At 43.3% G+C, this 20,297-nt stretch overlaps 1 protein-coding gene across 2 annotated transcripts in view; it reads left to right on the top strand.

Moving 5' to 3' along the window:
- The first annotated feature begins 6,720 nt into the window (after window positions 1-6,720).
- The window catches only part of SUSD4 (sushi domain containing 4), a 106,160-nt gene continuing 92,583 nt past the window's right edge, over window positions 6,721-20,297 (top strand). The window contains exons 1-3 of one of the 2 annotated variants that reach the window (XM_073671877.1): window positions 6,721-6,893; window positions 7,022-7,198; window positions 7,292-7,457. In XM_073671877.1, coding sequence (XP_073527978.1) covers window positions 7,325-7,457 — 133 coding nt within the window. In that variant the 5' untranslated portion in view covers window positions 6,721-6,893; window positions 7,022-7,198; window positions 7,292-7,324. The remainder of the gene's footprint in view (window positions 6,894-7,021; window positions 7,199-7,291; window positions 7,458-20,297) is intronic. The other variant, XM_073671876.1, reaches the window with a different exon arrangement.

Raw genomic sequence — 20,297 nt, 5'->3', positions numbered from 1 at the left:
GCTTCAGTTGCTCCCGTGTCCACTGCCACCTCTAAAGCTTCTGCCTATGATTTTTGCATAGATGCCTCCATGATGATGACGACAATATTACTACTTTAGTAAAGTCCCTGTCCTGCAAAGCTGGAGAAAGTGGAAAGACAACCACAGCGGAGGAGAGGTTATCAGGACAGAGGAAGGCAGCAATATCATGGAGCTCACCCACTCTTATCACTTATCTGTCCGCAGAAGCTTTTATTTCTACCACCTGCAGGTTTCGAGCAGTCATTAAATTTGCATGCAATGGAGCGGCCTGGTATATAAATGCATTTTAGTACAAATCCAGATTACTATATGAGGAAGCTCACCCTGAGATATGAAGACCGCAACCTGGGAGAAAGCTCCTCCTTGCTAGCATCCTGCTCTCACCTCCCCCCCATATCATAACATTCGCTATATGACCAAAAAAATGTGAACCCCCATCATTTTGCAAAATCAGAGCAGACTCGACCAGGAACATTCAATCGCTAGATGATAAAGCATGTGATCTGTAAAATTTGTGATCATATTACTCCTGAAGAAACATCAGAACCAGAATTGTGTATCAAGAGCTTCATGACATGGGTTTCCATAGCCGAGCAGCTGCATGCAGCCGTACATCACCAAGCACAATGCCGCGTATCGGATGGAGTGGTGTAAACCCGCCACCACTGGACTTTGGAGGAGATGTGTTATGTGCAGTGATAGATCGCACTTCTCTATCTGCGTCTGATGGAGGAGTCTGGGTTTGGCAAATGGAAGTCACCTAGCAGAATGCATAGTGCTTACTGTAAAATGTAGGGTTGGAGGAGTAATGGCCCCAGCTGTTTTTCAGGGTTTGGCCTCTTAGTTCCAGTGAAGGAAAACCAGATATTGGGGGCAATTGTAGCTTCAGCTTTGTGGGAACAGTTTGAGGAAGACCCTTTTCTGTTCCCCATGATTATGCCCAGTGCACAAGGTCCATGGTGGGGGAGAACATGAGCAGCCCAAACTTCAGCCCCATCCATGAACAGATTTTGTGATCCCCCCCCCCCCCAACATCAGGGCTGAGCCCACAAATGTTCTTCTTGTCAAAGGGGCAAAAATTCCTAAAGATGCCTCCAAAATCTTGTAGAAGTCTTTCCCAGAAGAGGGGGAGCCATTATATCTGCAAAGGGCCAACATTATATTAGTCACCATGATTTTGAAATTGGATGCCCAACAAGTTCATGTAGGTGTGATGGTCATGTACTGTTGGCCATATTACAGGTCATATTACATTCAGGTCGGAACGCAGGATAGTCCTGATGGTCGATAAGCAGCCCCAATAAAGTTCCAAAGAAATTCAAGATGTCCTGCAGGATCAGGGTGCATCAGTGTCAGTGCGAACTAGGCGTCTACATTTGAATGAAATGAAACACTATGGCAGGAGACACAGGAGGACCCTCACTGCTGACACAGAGACCTAAAAAAGCTAGACTGCAGTTTACCAAAATGTATGTGAGTAAGCCAAAATCTTTATGTGAAAGCATCTTGTGGACAGATGAGACCAAGACAGAACTTTTTGGTAAAGCAAATCATTCTACTGTCTACCGAAAATGGAATGAGGCCTACAAAGAAAAGAACACAGTACCTACAGGCAAATATGGTGGAGGTTCAAAGATGTTTTGAGGATGTTTTGCTGCCTCTGGCGCTGGGTGCCTTGACTGTGTGCAAGGCATCATGAAATCTGAAGATTACCAAAGGATTTTGGGTGGCAATGTAGTGCCCAGTGTCAGAAAGCTGGGTTTATGTCGTAGGTCATGGGTCTTCCAGCAGGACAATGACCCCAAACATTCTTCAAGAAGCCCCCAGAAATGAATGGAAACAAAGTGCTGGAGTATTCTGAAGTGTCAGCCATGAGTCTAGATCTATATCCCATTGATCACCTGTGGAGAGATCTTACAATTGCTGTTGGGAGAAGTCGCCTTCACATATGAGAGACCTGGAGCAGATTGTAAGAAGAGTCGAAGATTCCAGGTGAGAGGTGGAAGAAGCTGATGGTTAGAGGAAGCGATTGATTGAAGATATTTATTCCAAAGGTCGTGCAACCAAATATTAAGTTGAGGGGGACAACTATTTTGTCCGGCCCATTTTTGGAGTCTTGTGTGAAATTCTGTCCAATATCCCTTTTTTCTCCATTTTTTCTTATGTGTTGTTCCAATACACGCAAGAAATAAACATGTGTATAACAAAACACGAGTAATTGCAATAATTTTCTTGGAGAAATACTTCATTTTCTGGAACAATTTTAAGGGTGCCAACACTTTCGGCCATGACTGTATACAATCTGACTATCCTAGTGACTGTATACATTAGGAGGACATCCTTAGCACAGGGATTGAGGAGACGGTACATGAAATAAAAAAACACTTGAAAAAGAATCTGTGTGTGGTGTTTTACCCCTCGGGACTTGCATTTAGCATAACCCAATATATCATCTGCTCAAAACCACATCAATTTCCTGTATTATTAGATTTGCCATGTTACTTGTTTTTCTGCTTTTCTAAAACAGATACAACTAAATGGCTGAATAGCATCAGGTTCAGGTTGGGTATGGATACTGGTCAGTGGGCACTAATGTGCTGGTACAAGCTCTCGGTGCCCTGTGCCAATCTTCAGTCCAGGCTGAGTGTCCAGTATTTCTTAGGGCCTTGTGCACATGGGTTAATTCACTCCACATTATAGTTAATCTTCTCTAGATTCAATGACCTTTCATTATCAAAATCCCCACTTGTTCTGTACAGTGTTAGGGACGTGTCACATTCACATAATGCCAGAACCCAAAGTTTTGCAGCAGACGTTGCTCCATCATGGCCTCCGCCGGCTTGTCTTCTTCCCATACTTCATCCTGGTGCCATCTTTTTGTCAGGTAAGTGACACATCCGGCTGTGTTCATGATGGAAAGCAGGATCCATCAGGCCGGGCCGCCTTGCTCCATAACTGTATGGCTCTTGTGTGTAAGACTTGCTGTATACGAGGAACACCTCACAAGACCCACCATATATAGGGAACACACCACAAGATTTGCTGTATACCGGAAACACCCCATAAGGCCTTCCATATACTGGGTACACCCCACAAGACCTTCCGCATACCAGCAAGACCCCACAAGACCTACCACATACCCACAACACCCCACAAGACCTGCCGCATACCCGCAACACCCCACAAGACCTGCTGCATAACCATAACACCCCACAAGACCTACCACATACCCACAACAGCCCACAAGACCTGCAACACCCCACAAGACCTACCACATACCCACATCACCCCACAAGACTTGCCGCATACCTGCAACACCCCACAAGACCTACCACATACCCACAACACCCCACATGACCTGCCGCATGCATACCTGCAACACCCCACAAGACCTACCACATACTCACAATACCCCACAAGACCTGCCTCATACCTGCAACACCCCACAAGACCTACCACATACCCACAACACCCCACAAGACCTGATGCATACCCCCCCCCCTCCCCAAGACCTGACGCATACCCGGAACACCCCACAAGACCTGCCGTATACCAGGAACACCCCACAAGACCTGCCGCATACACACAACACCCAACAAGACCTACCACATACCCACAAGACCTGCCGCATACACCCCACAAGGCCTACCATATACCAAGAACACCCCCACAAGGCCTACCATATACCAAGAACACCCCACATGACTTACCATATACCGGGAACACCCAACACCTGCCGTATAACAAAAACACCCTACAAGGCTTGCTTGGGTACACCCCACAAAACCTGCCATATACCAGGGACACCCCACAAGATCTTATATACTGTATACCGGGAACACCCCACAAGACCTACTGTGTACCAAGAACACCCCACAAGACCTCCTGTATACAAGGAACACCCCACAAGACCTGGCATATACCAGGAACACCCAACAAGACCTGCTGTATACCTGAAACACCCTACAAGACCTGGAATATACCAGGAACACCCCACAAAACCTGCTGTATACCTGAAACACCTCACAAGACCTGGTATATACCGGGAACACCCCACAAGATCTGCTGCAAATCAGGAACACCCCACAAGACCTGCTCTATACTGGAGACACCCCACAAAACCTGTCGTATACCAGGAACACCCCAAAATACCTGTCGTATACCTGGAACACCCCAAAATACCTGTCGTAAACCAGGAACACCCCAAAAGACCTGTCGTGTACCGGGAACACCCCACAAGACCTGGAACATACTGGAAACACCCCACAAAACCTGTCGTATGCCAGGAACACTGCACAAAACCTGCCGTATACCGGGAACACCCCACAAGACCTGCCGTATACCGGGAACACCCCACAAGACCTGCCGTATTCCAGGAACACCCCACAAGACCAGTCGTATACCGAGAACACCCCACAAGACCTGCTGTATACCAGGAACACCCCACAAGACCTGCCGCATACCGGGAACACCCCACAAGACCTGCCGTATGCCAGGAACACCCCACAAGACCTGCTGTATACCGGGAACACCCCACAAGACCTGCCGTATGCCAGGAACACCCCACAAGACCAGTCATATACCAGGAACACCCCACAAGAACCACTGTATACAGGGAAACACCCCACAAGACCCGCCGTATACGGGGAACACCCCACAAGACCTGCCGTATGCCAGGAACACCCCACAAGACCAGTCGTATACCAGGAACACCCCACAAGAACCACTGTATACAGGGAAACACCCCACAAGACCTGCCGTATACCAGGAACACCCCACAAGACCCGCCGTATACGGGGAACACTCCACAAGACCCGCTGTTTTGGAGATACTTTGATCCAGTCATCCAGAAATCAGATCTTAGACCCCCACAGCCGCTCTGATCCTCACACTTGCTCATTTTTCCTGCTTCCAACTCTAAGAACTAACTGTTCACTTTCTGCTGATATATCCCAGTCCTTGGCAAGTGTCATTGTCATGAGATAATCAGCGGCTTTTATGTTATGATTGGTCTGTGTAGTGTCGACGTCTCCGGGCAGCAAAGGAATATGAGGAGTACTAATGCAATAAGCAGTAGTGGCAATGCTCTGCAGCTTGTATAAATGTATCTAATGCAATGCTCTGCAGCTTGTATAAATGTATCTAATGCAATGCTCTGCAGCTTATATAAATGTATGTAATGCAATGCTCTGCTGCTTGTATAAAAGTATATAATGCAATGGCTCTGCAGCTTGTATAACCTTATGTAATGCAATGGTCTGCAGCTTGTATAAATGTATGTAATGCAATGCTCTGCAGCTTGTATAAAAGTATATAATGCAATGGCTCTGCAGCTTGTATAAACATATGTAATGCAATGGTCTGCAGCTTGTATAACCATATGTAATGCAATGGTCTGCAGCTTGTATAAATGTATGTAATGCAATGCTCTGCAGCTTGTATAAATGTATGTAATGCAATTCTCTGCAGCTTGTATAAATGTATCTAATGCAATGCTCTGCAGCTTGTATAAATGTATCTAATGCAATGCTCTGCAGCTTGTATAAATGTATGCAATGCTCTGCAGTTTATAGGAATGTATGTAATTTAATTCTCTGCAGCTTTATATAAACTTATGTAATGCAATGCTCTGCAGCTTATATCAAAGTTTTTAATGTAATGCTTTTCAGCTTATATAAACGTATGTAATGCAATACTCTGCAGCTTATATTAACGTATGTAATGTAATGCTCTGCAGCTTGTATAAATGTATGTAATGCAATGCTCTGCAGCTTGTATAAATGTATGTAATGTAATGCTCTGCAGCTTATATCAATGTATGTAATGCAATGCTCTGCAGCTTGTATAAATGTATGTAATTTAATGCTCTGCAGCTTATATCAATGTATGTAATGCAATGCTCTGCGGCTTGTATAAATGTATGTAATGTAATGCTCTGCAGCTTATATCAATGTATGTAATGCAATGCTCTGCAGCTTGTATAAATGTATGTAATGTAATGCTCTGCAGCTTATATCAATGTATGTAATGCAATGCTCTGCGGCTTGTTTAAATGTATGTAATGTAATGCTCTGCAGCTTATATCAATGTATGTAATGCAATGCTCTGCGGCTTGTATAAATGTATGTAATGTAATGCTCTGCAGCTTATATCAATGTATGTAATGCAATGCTCTGCGGCTTGTATAAATGTATGTAATGTAATGCTCTGCAGCTTATATCAATGTATGTAATGGAATGCTCTGCTGCTTATATTAATATATGTAATGGAATGCTCTGCAGCTTATATCAATGTATGTAATGCAATGCTCTGCAATTTATAGCAATGTATGTAATGCAATGTTCTGCAGCTCATATCAATGTATGTAATGGAATGCTCTGCAGCTTATATTAATGTATGTAATGGAATGCTCTGCTGCTTATATTAATATATGTAATGGAATGCTCTGCAGCTTATATCAATGTATGTAATGCAATGCTCTGCAATTTATAGCAATGTATGTAATGCAATGTTCTGCAGCTCATATCAATGTATGTAATGCAATGCTCTGCAGCTCATATCAATGTATGTAATGCAATGCTCTGCAGCTTATATCAGTGTATGTCGTGCAATGCTCTGAAGCTTGTATAAATGATGCATTGCTGACATTGTATAGCATCAATCACTTGGAGATCTGTATGTATATCTGTGTGCCCCCTGCAGCCAGCATCAGCACCTGCACACTGTAGGACCATCAGGACCCTGGAGAGCGACCTGCCTGCGCGCTCCCGAGCTAACAAGAGCCCCGGGGGCGCGCCTGGCAGGTGAACCATAGCAGGAGATGTGGCAGCCGTAGAGGAGGGGAGAAGGGCTCAGTCCTGTGCCTGCTGCAGGTAAGAGGCTTCAGAGGTGGGGGAGGGGGCTGAACACTACTCCTGCTGCATGCAATGCAGGAAACTGCTGTCTGGTGCTGGAGGGGTTAATCTCCCAGTATCCCCAGTCTTCCCCTTGACCTTATCAGGATGCAATATCCATACAGAGGAGGGCAAAGCCATGCATGCCTGATCAGGAGAGGAGGACCAGCAGCAGCTCCCAGTGTATTCCTGGCAGATAAAGAGCCAGAGCAGGAGCTGCAGTGAATCAGTGAGAGCAGCCAGGAGCAATGCACCTCTCCTCAATGCTGGAGGCTCCTTAACCAGTGAGTGTCCATGGTGCACATGTGGGGGCTGTGGATGGGTCATCAGGCACCAATGCAGGAGATGAGCTGCTAATTCCCGTGTGTGCTCTGCAGGTCTCTTGCCTGGATGCCTCTGCTCCATGAAAGATGTGTTATGGAATGAGAGGAGGATGGAGAGCAGCAGATCCACTCCAGGGTCAACAGCAACCACAGGCTGTGCTGGCCCTGCTCCTCTGGGTCCAGGTCTCCCTCTGCTTTGGTCCAGTGCAGCTGTCAGTGGGTAAGTGAAGAACCAGCTTCTTATTTGGCCAAAACCTATGGTAGCAGCTGCTGAGAGCAGGCTCATGGATGCTCTGGGGGCTCTCAGCACATGGTGGCAGCACTTTCCTTCACTTCTTATCACACTACAATTGGGGTGATGCCAGGGAGTAATAGATGGAACTGAAGAGCACTGAGAGTATGGAGAGAAGATACTGAGGGTACAGATGATGGCAGGGTGATGGTGAAGAGCACAGATGATTGCTGGGTGATGGTGAAGAGCACAGATGATGGCAGGGTGATGGTGAAGAGCACAGATGATGGCAGGGTGATGGTGAAGAGCACAGATGATTGCTGGGTGATGGTGAAGAGCACAGATGATGGCAGTGTGATGGTGAAGAGCACAGATGATGGCAGGGTGATGGTGAAGAGCACAGATGATTGCTGGGTGATGGTGAAGAGCACAGATGATGGCAGTGTGATGGTGAAGAGCACAGATGATGGCAGTGTGATGGTGAAGAGCACAGATGATGGTAGGGTGGTGGTGAAGAGCACAGATGATGGCAGTGAGATGGTGAAGAGCCCAGATGATGGCAGTGTGATGGTGAAGTACACAGATGATGGCAGTGTGATGGTGAAGCGTACAGATGATGGCAGTGTGATGGTGAAGTACACAGATGATGGCAGTGTGATGGTGAAGAGCACAGATGATGGCAGTGTGATGGTGAAGTACACAGATGATGGCAGGGTGATGGTGAAGAGCACAGCTGATGGCAGTGTGATGGTGAAGAGCACAGATGATGGCAGTGTGATGGTGAAGAGCACAGATGATGGCAGTGTGATGGTGAAGAGCACAGATGATTGGAGTTTGATGGTGAAATTCACACATGATGGCAGGATGATGGTGAAGAGCACAGATGATGGCAAGGTGATGGTGAAAAGCATAGATGATGGCAGGGTGATGGTGAAGAGCACAGATGATGGCAGGGTGATGGTGAAGAGCACAGATGATGGCAGGGTGATGGTGAAGAGCACAGATGATGACTGATGGTGAAGAGCAGAAATGATGGCAGTGTGATGGTGAAGAGCAGAGATGATGGCAGTTTAATGGTGAAGAGCACAGATGATGGCAGTGTAATGGTGAAGAGCACAGCTGATGGCAGTGTGATGTGAAATACACAGATGATGGCAGTGTGATGGTGAAATACACAGATGATGGCAGTGTGATGGTGAAGAGCACAGATGACGGCAATGTGATGATGAAGAGCACAGATGATGGCAGTGTGATGGTGAAGTACACAGATGATGGCAGTGTGATGGTGAAGTACACAGATGATGGCAGTGTGATGGTGAAGTACACAGATGATGGCAGTGTGATGGTGAAGAATTCAGATGATGGCAGTGTGATGGTCAAGAACCAGCTTCTCTGCTATTGTCTTCTGGGGTCATGTAATAAAATAAGATGAGGAGGATAGCATGAATGTAACATCTGTATCTGATCAGCCTGAACTGGTTATTATGTATTTCTTAAATTGTAACATTACAAAGCCTCACATGTCACATAATAATACTGCCAGATGTGTCTGAGCTACATAATGTACATATTATACTCATCTATCCATCCATCTATCTCATATCTATCTTACTATCTATCTATCTATCTTTCTATCTATATATCTATAAGTCTGTCATTAATCTATCTATCTGTCTGTCTGTCATTAATCTATCTAGTATCTACCCAGCTTACCTTACGGTACTTATCTATACTTCTATCTGTTTAATTATCTATCTATTCTATCTCATATCTATGTAGCTATCATTTATCACTAGCTATCTATCTTACTATCTCATATACTGTACATATATATATATATATATGTTTAATTATATATGTATTCTATCTATATAACTATCATTTATCTCTATTTTCTAACTTTCTTTCTCATGTCTATCTGACTCTTATCTATCTATCTAGCTATCAAGAAGGAAAAATAGCAGTACAGTCCTAATATTGTGGGTGCAGTACTTCTGCAAGCAACCAGCCAACAAGTCTCCAAATATATGTAAAAAAAATAGATTGGAAACAGCATTCCTATGGAAAGCTGTGAAAAAAGTGGACTTTATTCATACAGATACATGGGCCGTTATAGTTCCTTATTTGATGCCTTTCTCACGTATCTTTATATCTATTTATTTATCTATATTTCTATCTGATAAGAAAAAAAGGAGGCAGTGCTCCAGCAGACATTGCAAAAAGTTGGACTTTTTATTAGTCCAAGTGGACACATTTTGGTTCCTGTATAGAAACTTTCTCAAACCTTGAGAAAAGTTCTGTAGTGGAACTGAAACGTCGCTTTTTTTGCACAGCGTGTTGGAGTGCTACCTCCTTTTTTATTATATTGTTCTGGATAATTTGGGTATGTGTCCAAGAGGCTTTGCACCCGCTATTTAGCACTTTGGTGCAGCTCCGTTATATTTTTTTCTACATGTACCTATCTACCTGTCTACTTAGTTTATGTATCTTTCTAGTATCTTTACCTATCTGTCTCTTTATCTAGTATATATGTATCTGTCTGTCTTTCTATCTGTCTATCTATCTTTCTATCTATCTGTCTGTCTATCTTTTTTTAGCTATCACAGGAGGTAGCACTTCAAGAATAGTGTAGCAAAAATTTTACTTTTTTAGTCACTTAATGTACAGCAACATTTCAGTTCCTGTCTCTGGACCTTTCCTAAAACTTGCAAAAAGTCCCAGATTCTGATCCAGTTTCTTTTTATGTCATGGAGCACTTGGTTATATTTCAGGGTCTTGCACCCATCTGCATTGAACCACTTTTTCTTTCTTTCTTTCTTTCTTTCTTTCTTTCTTTCTTTCTTTCTTTCTTTCTTTCTTTCTTTCTTTCTTTCTTTCTTTCTTTCTTTCTTTCTTTCTTTCTTTCTTTCTTTCTTTCTTTCTTTCTTTCTTTCTTTCTTTCTTTCTTTCTTTCTTTCCATAATGGTAGCCGTTGATAAAAGAAACCACTATGTGGCCTCCATTGGATCAGTGGCATTTAATAATAGATAATTGGGCGCGTGGGTGTTAATGTGTGGATGTGCGCACTGCATGTACGGAGTTGGCTTCGGAGCTATTTATACATCCGGCACCCAAGTCTATTTGCAGTGATCAGAGCAAGCTCTGATCACAGCATTTGCAACTCTTAGATGCCACTATCAGTCTTGACAGTGGCATTTTAGAAGCAGGAATTGGGGGAAGGTGTCCCTTTCTACAGCCTCCCCACCATCTTCCCCCCTGACCTTTGTATGCCTGAGGCTGGGCTTCCTAGCAATTCGATAATAACTTTACAATACACTTCAATATTACAGTATTTCAGTGTATTGCACAAATCATCAAGTGATTGCAGCTTCACATCCTCTGGACCGAAACGTTGTCATCTGGGCTATTAAACCTTATCACTTTATTCTACTCTGTGTGCTGCCTCCATTTTTGCATGGATATATAAATATATATATATATATATATATATATATTTATATTTAATTTATTATTAAATAAATAATTAATTAATTATAATTATTAATTATATATTTATATATAGTCATAATTATATATAAGTATAATTATATATATATAAGTATACTTATATCTATAATTAATTATAATTAATTATTATAATTTAATATATATATAGATATACATATAAGAAATTAAATAATTTCACAGCTCATATCACCCCGTTTCTTTTCCCAAAATATAAATAAAATCGAAAAATATATTAAAAAAATTAACGAACTTGGAAGTAAAATACAAATGGCAGAATCACTTTTTTCTGGTCACTTTGCCTCCCAAAAAAGGAGATCAGAAAGTCAAATGGGTCCCAAAATAATAGTGATAAAAACGACAGCTCTTGCCACAAAAAAAAAAACAAAAACAAATCCTGATACAAATCTATCGACCAAAAAATAAAAAAAGTGATTGCTTATGGAAAAAGAAAAGAATTAAAATGAACGCACTGGAACTCTGTTGCCCAAGAGCTCGAATAAACCTGCAGCCGGCCCCGAGCTATAGTGTATATACAGATGTAGCAGAGCCAGAAATGTTACTTAAACCCCCAGCATCCTTATCTAAAATCTATACACAGTCCTGCTTGCATGTCACTTGTAGTGATTTTCAGTGATACAGCAGAGCCGAGTTTGTCATTTGTTTTTCTACAGGTCTGTATGTAAACCTGGTGAAATATTTAAAAAATAGTGAGGAAACCATTTAATTACACATTTATTGCTGTTATTATGGTATATCTATGGCTAATATTGTATGTAATTGTTTCAGTATCAAATTAATTTTATCTGTTTTTCCTGCTTTTATATTTAATTAAATTGTATTAACAAAAATAACTTAGGCCCCATTTATAAGAACTGTCCTACAGTAGTATGTCATTGTTGCCCATAGCAACCAATCGGAACTCAGCTTTCATTTCGAATTCTGCTCTAGAAAAATGAAAGCTGAGCTCTGATTGGTTGCTATGGACAACAAAGACAATTCTACTAAATGAGGCCTAATTGATTTTTGATAACATACTTCCCTTAAATCTGAATAGATTAAAATTATATGATGCTAATTTAATAAATCTGCTCCATTTTGTCTGCTTTTACCCCCCCGTTAGAGCACCAGTTTGTATTGTATTGTCCTGTTCACCTAAATGGGGATCAGATGCAATACCAGGCAAAACCAATGGACAAAAGTGGTGCTGTTTCAGGAAAAAAAAAGTATAAATTACCAGACCTTGGTCTTTAATTTTCCTGTTTAATTCTTCATTCATTAATTTTCACCGTAAAACCTTGATTCAGTTTATACGTAAAATGTACACAAGTCCCAGTATTTTATAGTGTGAACATATCCTGGGATTTTCCTTGAAACACCTCAAATGATTTATTGAGTTGCTAATTAAAAAAACAGTGTGAGGAACGTCTCCAGAACGTGATGAATCTCCTCGCAGTAATTTCCATGGGAAGGCCCTCAGGTTGGTGTATAATGCAGAGTATGGCCGCCTGTCGACTGACACGTGTGATCTCAATGAATGAATAAATGAACTCACAGTGATCAGATCATTTACCGACAACTGAATGTATCACAAAAGGAAGAATACAAATGATACACAAGGAGCAGCCAGGACATTAACACCACTGACCGATGATGGGAATAACATTAACTATCTGGTGACTAGCAGGGGTGATAGATCCGGAGAAAAGAGAACAGCCAGTTTATGAATCTGATGTGTTGGAAGTAGGAAAATTATCAATAAGGATGTAAGCGACGCTGACAGGAGCCAAATAGTGATGGTGGAGTCAGAGCATATCCAGAATTACCAGCCTTGTGGGGTGCTCCCAGTATACGGCAGGTCTTGTGGGGTGCTCCCAGTATATGGCAGGTCTTGTGGGGTGCTCCCGGTATACGGCAGGTCTTGTGGGGTGCTCCCGGTATACAGCAGGCCTTGTGGGGTGTTCCCAGTATACGGCAGGTCTTGTGGGGTGCTCCCGGTATACAGCAGGCCTTGTGGGGTGCTCCCAGTATATGGCAGGTCTTGTGGAGTGCTCCCGGTATACAACAGGCCTTGTGGGGTGCTCCCGGTATACAGCAGGCTTTGTGGCGTGCTCCCGGTATACGGCAGGTCTTGTGGGGTGCTCCCGGTATACAGCAGGCCTTGTGGGGTGCTCCCGGTATACGGCAGGTCTTGTTGGGTGTTTCCCGATATACGGCAGGTTTTATGGGGTGTTCCTGGTATACAGCAGGTCTTGTTGGTTGTTTCCCGATATATGGCAGGTTTTATGGGGTTTTCCTGGTATACGGCAGGTCTTGTTGGGTGTTTCCCGATATACGGCAGGTTTTATGGGGTTTTCCTGGTATACGGCAGGTCTTGTTGGGTGTTTCCCGGTATACAACAGGTTTTGTTGGATGTTACCAGTATGTGGAAGATCTTGTGGGGTGTTACTGGTATACGGCAGGTCTTGTGGGGTGTTACTGGTATACGGCAGGTCTTGTGGGGTGTTTCCCGATATACGCCAGGTTTTATGGAGTGTTCCTGGTATGCGGCAGGTCTTGTTGGGTGTTTCCCGATATACGGCAGGTTTTATGGGGTGTTCCTGGTATACGGCAGGTCCTGTTGGGTGTTTCCCAATATACGGCTGGTTTTATGGAGTGTTCCTGGTATACGGCAGGTCTTGTTGGGTGTTTCCCTGTATACGGCAGGTCTTGTTGGGTGTTTCCCGGTATACGGCAGGACTTGTTGGGTGTTCTCATTATGTTGGTTAGTCCGTAACAAAAGAGGTACAAGGAAGGACACCTAGTCAGTGGGTGATAGGGTCATGGACACCTAAGGATCATTGATGTACGTGGATAGTAAATAGTCTTCTATTTCGGCCAATGCTAATTTCCTTCCGGCCTGCTGATTGCCTCCATATAACTCTATGATGGATGGCGTTACCCTTTATATTATGTGCCCTGACATTCTCTTGTTTTGTCCTTTTGTGGTAATACATACATAATATGAGGTTTGCATGGACGATTCATTCACTGCAGCATTTTATAGACTATTTCCCTGCAGCTTATCTTGGGCCCGGCTGCTCCCTGTCTCCTCCATGCACTCACATTGCTCCTGCTGATGTTTGCCTCTCTAGCGGTGCCACAGTCAGATAATGCCACGTTTGATAATTTGCAGGAGGGAATCTCCTTCTTACATTAATCTTCATGGAGTTAATTTCCTTCTTCTGCCTCTGAACTGTCGCTGCAGAGCAGATCGCTGCCAATTAGTGGAAAAAGCTAATGATGAAAAACTGCCAAATTCTGCAAAAGGTTGGAGGATCAGCGAAATAATAAGGGGATGTAACGGTGGAGAGAAAACAACCATAAGCTTCTGCCTGATGTCCCTGTTGCTGTAGGGTGCACTTATGTAATGTGAGAGCTGCAACAGTGCCGCAAAACTAAGTCCAGAAGAGTCGTAGGTATCAGACATGCAAAAAAGAAAATCTGCACCAAAATCGCACAATTTAATATGGATTAATCATGCAGATTTCCCTGCGAATTAACAAAGCAAATCCAGGGCATCTGGACATATTCCACGGTCCTGTATTTAACCCCCAATCCATTCCCGTTTATTTGCATGGCATCAAGTCCTGACGAAAGATGCTGGGGAGGATTACATGGAGGATCATAGCAGCAGCTGATTATTATCAGTGGTCACCTTCACAATAATACCGCTAGCTGTTGAGTGCTGTTATAATATTAGCAAGGACAATGTGTCCTATGGAGACAGTATAGTAACATACGACACATACATAGGAGCAGGGGGATTCTGCACTGCTGATGATTGGTGCACACAGCAAACAACAAACTGCACCACTTCTACAGGACCAGATTTTGCTGCCGAGCATTGTAGGGTCTCTTTACCCTTTGAGCCAATTTTCCACCCCATCTTTGCAACCAATGCAGATCCTCTAAAGAAGGGAGTCCTGCACAGTGTATACTCCAACGGCTGAAGAGCCGGGCACGTAGATCAAGCTGGATATGCAAAGCATGTCGCTAAGAATACATATGATGTATTTGGCACTGTGACTGTATTTGGGAGCTCTGTGCTATTATTCTATATAGTTGCATGTACTCATTACCATACCAGATACTGTGGTGGCCACTTTACTTGCAATCTGTGCTTGACACTGTTAGGAGATGGTGAAAGCACCTTGAAAATCATACAGGTGCCGTGCACTTACTGCCTTTCTGAAGCTTAGGACAGTATGCTGTCACATTTTACCATGCTGCTACTTTATCTGCTCTACAACTGGGCCACAATACACTTGATGGTTACAGATCACACCGGGTGGCACAACTTGATAGTTGCAGACTACATAGGGTGGCACAATGCACTTAATAGTTACAAAGCTAATAAAGTCCACTTCCAATTCCTAGCAGTCCTCTACTGAGTCCCGGGACTACAAGAGACTCCACAAATTCATTGAATTGTATCCAAACTGAATCTCAAAGAGGCTTTTTCCTACCTTGTCCAGCTCCGGTTAGTCTATCTCACAAGGTTATACTAGCCACTTTTTTATATTGCTTTCCGTATGCCTCGATAGGTCCCTTCATTAGGGGTGGACATACGGTTGGTGCAACCTGGGCAGCCGCAGGGGCCCAACAGGTAAGGGGGTCACTTCTACCCCCAGGGAAGGTGAAATTGTGCATTATGATGAGCTGTTAGACTGCAAAGGACCCATATATTGTTCTTTTTAGGGGCCTCTTCTGTCTGCCTCCGCTCCTGGTCCTCATAGCTAGGCTATGAAAAACCGACATGACCCTATGCTGACATTTTACTTGGTTTCATGTGCTTTTTTTTGGGGGGGGTGACCATCTTCGGATCTAATTTTTTATTCCAGAAGTTAAGCAACTTTGTAAACACATTGCATTATTTTTCATGAAATGATCCCGATGCTCTCGAGGGTATGCTGAGAGCCGTAATTTCACAACACCTGGAAAGCCACAGATTGGAGTCCTCTTCTTCGCGCATAATTGCCTCCCGTAATGGGGGAGCAATCTCTTAGTCTCCCGGCAGAGCAGGCAAAGGCTGCCAGCAGCTGCCATTGGAATCGGCTTTTCATTTTTCTGCAGTACTCAGGAGCGGCCACTACTCAGTTCGATGGGACTGTGCTGCTCCCGCTCGGTACATTGTTCACATTTTTGCAGAGACCAACTGATCAGCGGGGGTGTCGGATGTTGGACCTCCACTTATCTGATATTGATGACCTATGCTGCTAATGGGGGCACTTTTATTGTTATTTTGGGTTCTGGCCTCTTCTTGGGAATTTGATTTACCTTCCGTTTTTCAGATTCTTACTAGTGAGGAATCATAGCATTAAGACTTAGAGTCACGGAGGCAGTGCTATGAGCATTCATCAGTGTTAACCATATCCTGTTGCTCAGTGCATTGTTCGTTCCTCTGTGTTATGACAGTCAACGCCTGCAGCAGATTCATCTAAGTGGGTTAAGTGCAGATTACTATGACGTACATATGAGATAAAGCCACAATGTTGATGCCACGTTATAAAATATAAATCTACAAATTAAACCCCAATTCTCATAAATCTCCACTGGTTTTATAATGTGTAATTATTCTTCTACGCAAACCCTGTAGAAATGCATAGTTTTGCTGTCCTTATACTCCACAATAAGATAAAGGCGTTCTCGGTGCACATAGCAGTCTAATATGTTCATGAACTGCCCCAGCTCTCCTGCTATGTAGCTTGTCATTCTCTCTTTTTGAGTGAGCAGCTCCTTTTCATCAGAATTCTGCCAGCACTATTTGTGCTGAGACTTCCCTTATATCACAGGAAGCATTGCTTCTGCCATGGGCAAATGACTGGCTTGTCCTGATCTAAAAGTGACTCACCTCACTTCCTGTAGAGAGAAAATGACCCTCCTCCCCTCCTGTGACTCACCTCACTTCCTGTAGAGAGACAAAGACCTGCCCCCACTTCCTGTAGAGAGACAAAGCTGCACTCCCATTTCCTGTAGAAAGACATAGATCTGCCTCACTTCCTGTAGCGAGGAAAAGCCTCATTCCCATTTCCTGTAGAGAGGCAAGGACCCACCGCCACTTCCTGTAGCAAGACAGAACTGCTTCACTTCCTGTAGAGAAACAGAGATCCGCCTCACTTCTTGTAGAAAGGACAAGCCCCACCGCCATTTCCTGTAGAGAAACAAAGACCCACCCCCACTTCATATAGAAAGATATAGATCCACTTCACTTCCTGTAGAGAGCTATAGAACTGTGTCACTTCCTGTAGAGACAGAGACCTGCCCCACTTCCTGTAGAGAGACAAAGACCCGCCCACCACTTCCTGTAGAGAGACATAGAACTGCGTCAATTCCTGTAGAGAGACAAAGACCCGCCCACCACTTCCTTTAGAGAGACATAGATCTGCCCCCATTTCCTGTAGAGAGACAAAGACCCACCCCCACTTCCTGTAGAGAGACAAAGACCGCATCCACTTCCTGTAGAGAGACATAGACCGCCCCCACTTCCTGTAGAGAGACAAAGACCCACCCACCATTTCCTGCAGAGACATAGAACTGCGTCAATTCCTGTAGAGAGACATAGACCTGCCCCCACTTCTTGTAGAGCGACATAGACCCACCCACCACTTCCTGTAGAGAGACATAGACCCACCCCCGCTTCCTGTAGAGAGACAAAGACCGCCTCCACTTCCTGTAGAGAGACATAGACCCGCCCCCACTTCCTGTAGAGAGACAAAGACCGCATCCACTTCCTGTAGAGAGACATAGACCTGCCCCCACTTCCTGTAGAGCAACATAGACCCACCCACCACTTCCTGTAGAGAGACATAGACCCACCCCCGCTTCCTGTAGAGAGACAAAGACCGCCTCCACTTCCTGTAGAGAGACAAAGACCCGCCCCCACTTCCTGTAAAGTGACATAGACCCACCCACCACTTCCTGTAGAGAGATATAGATCCGCCCACACTTCATGTAGAGAGACACCTGCCCGCACTTTCTGAAACTGCCTCGGCGTCTCTGCTTCTATACAGATTACACTTGACAGCAGGCAGTGGACAGCACCTAGAGGCTGGCACTTTGTAGTAATTTTTCATGATAAATGAACATAATTATTAAACAATGTGATTTGCAGATTGTCTATTGCATCATCTAGCAGTTGAGATTACGTTGTGTGGGAGTGCATGGACCGTTTAACCATTTGCTCCTATCCCTAAAGTTTGGAGTAAAATATATTGATTAGTAGACACAGGTATGGTAGAAACAATCTACAAGGTTCAAGATCTTGAAACAAATAATGTGCACTTTGGAAAACCCACAGAAGAGAAAGGTCAGCCCCTCCTAGTTAATACCAAATGTAAGTGAACATGGCTGAGCCGCAATCCTGGCAGAGGCCATGGAGGAGAGTGGTGCTGTTTCATTTTTTTCTAGTTTCATAAAAGGCAAACGAGGAAATCCTAGGATTCCATATCAAAAGTTGAAATAAGTAGTCAAGGGACTTAAAGTCAGCGTCTTATATTACTGCCCCCGTTGTGTAACTGTGGCCTCCTGGCATAGAGCAGTGCGCCCTTAAACAGACATATTGTGACGAAGAAAAGAGGACATGCATAACAGCAGTGATCACAACCAATAATCAAAGTTCAAATGATGTTTACAAAATATCAAGAATTTTTATTCAACACATGGACACACCAACAAAAAATCTTAAAACACCATTAAAAAAGGAATGAAGGACAAAGCACCTTCCATTCCTAATCAATCCCACTACTTCAATAACCTTTCATGATTAAGACAAATCTTGGATGCAAAGCAATCCACATACATAGAGTGAAAAACAGGCTTTATGGTGACTCTGTGGTGGTCAATATTGCACTGGCCCGGGTAGTTATTGCCCCAAAATTAATGTATAAGTGATGCAGCAGTTAAACACTGTTTGAGATATGCACAAAACCATTTATTTTAGAATATCCCCGCGACTGAAAATATGAGTATGCAGTGATGAATATCCAACCCAGGAGACCCTAACGGTCTTCAATCATACAATCAAGAATAATGTTACTGTTATGTACAAGCTGTTCTAGACACAAAATGCTGTATAAGCCCAATATGTCCTGATCCAAGGATATAACCAGGCGATAGTGTCCGAGGCTGGAAAGGCCTGTTTGGCCAAAAGGTGTGGAGGGATCCTAATGTCCCTCTGATCCACCACTACAGTGGCCCTTCGTGATTGGAACACTTATTATAAACATGATATTGTACATTCAACACTAGAGCACAGGCTTTGTAGAAGCTCTGTGCCGATAAGTATTGCACTAGCCCGGAGTATATGGTAGAACGTAAACAATACAGGATATAATTCAAAAAATAGCAGCTATATTAGGGTTCACACGTTCTTAATAACAGGACTTGCATGTAAACAAGCCACTGTAAATATAAACATAAAAATGCAGTGGTTGATCATGACCCCCAGTAACCCTAATACTACCAAGTAGCTCAATCAAAGGAGATGTCCCTATTATGTATGAGTTGTTGTAAATGCAGGGTGCTGGCTGCATCAACCCAATACGAACCCAACCAGAGATATGCCCTTGTGACATTTGAACTTTGATTATTGGTTGTGATCACTGCTGTTATGCATGTCCTCTTTTCTTCTTCACTTTATGGTTCTTTAGAGACATGTTGCATGTAGATCCCAAACTTTGGATGGTGCCCTCCTATTTTGTAAATCCTTAAACAGACATATTGTGACGAAACAGCTTCTTAACTTAATCAGCCAGATGTCTAGATTTGTTAAGCCAAGAGAAATACACTGTTGTGTTTGTGCTGACTTGTGAATGTATGTGTATTTCTGTGGCTGGTCAAGAAGGACATACTATTGTGTATAAACCTGAATGTTGACTTCTCTTGGTTTTGAAACAATAATGTTTGTTAATATGCTAATTACATATTATACTAGAGCCAGCTAGATGTTGATTTAAAGAGCCCCCTGCTATACCAGCTACAGTGGTGGCCAAAATTATTGGCACCCCTGCAATTCTGTCAGATAATACTCAGTTTCTTCCTGAAAATGATTGCAATCACAAATTCTTTGGTATTATTATCTTCATTTAATTTGTCTTCAATGAAAAAACACAAAAAGAATTGTCCTAAAGCCAAATTGGATATAATTCCACATCAAACCTAAAAAAGGGGGTGGACAAAAGTATTGGCACTGTTTGAAAAATCATGTGATGCTTCTCTAATTCGTGTAATTAACAGCACCTGTAACTTACCTGTGGCACCTAACAGGTGTTGGCAATAACTAAA

This window comes from Phyllobates terribilis, unplaced genomic scaffold (assembly GCF_046119375.1).
Source record: "Phyllobates terribilis strain yellow unplaced genomic scaffold, ASM4611937v1 Scaffold_3__8_contigs__length_932513732, whole genome shotgun sequence".
Taxonomy (NCBI): Eukaryota; Metazoa; Chordata; class Amphibia; order Anura; family Dendrobatidae; genus Phyllobates; species Phyllobates terribilis.
Note: the sequence above shows the minus strand (reverse complement) of the source record. Positions and strands in the feature narration are given on the sequence as shown.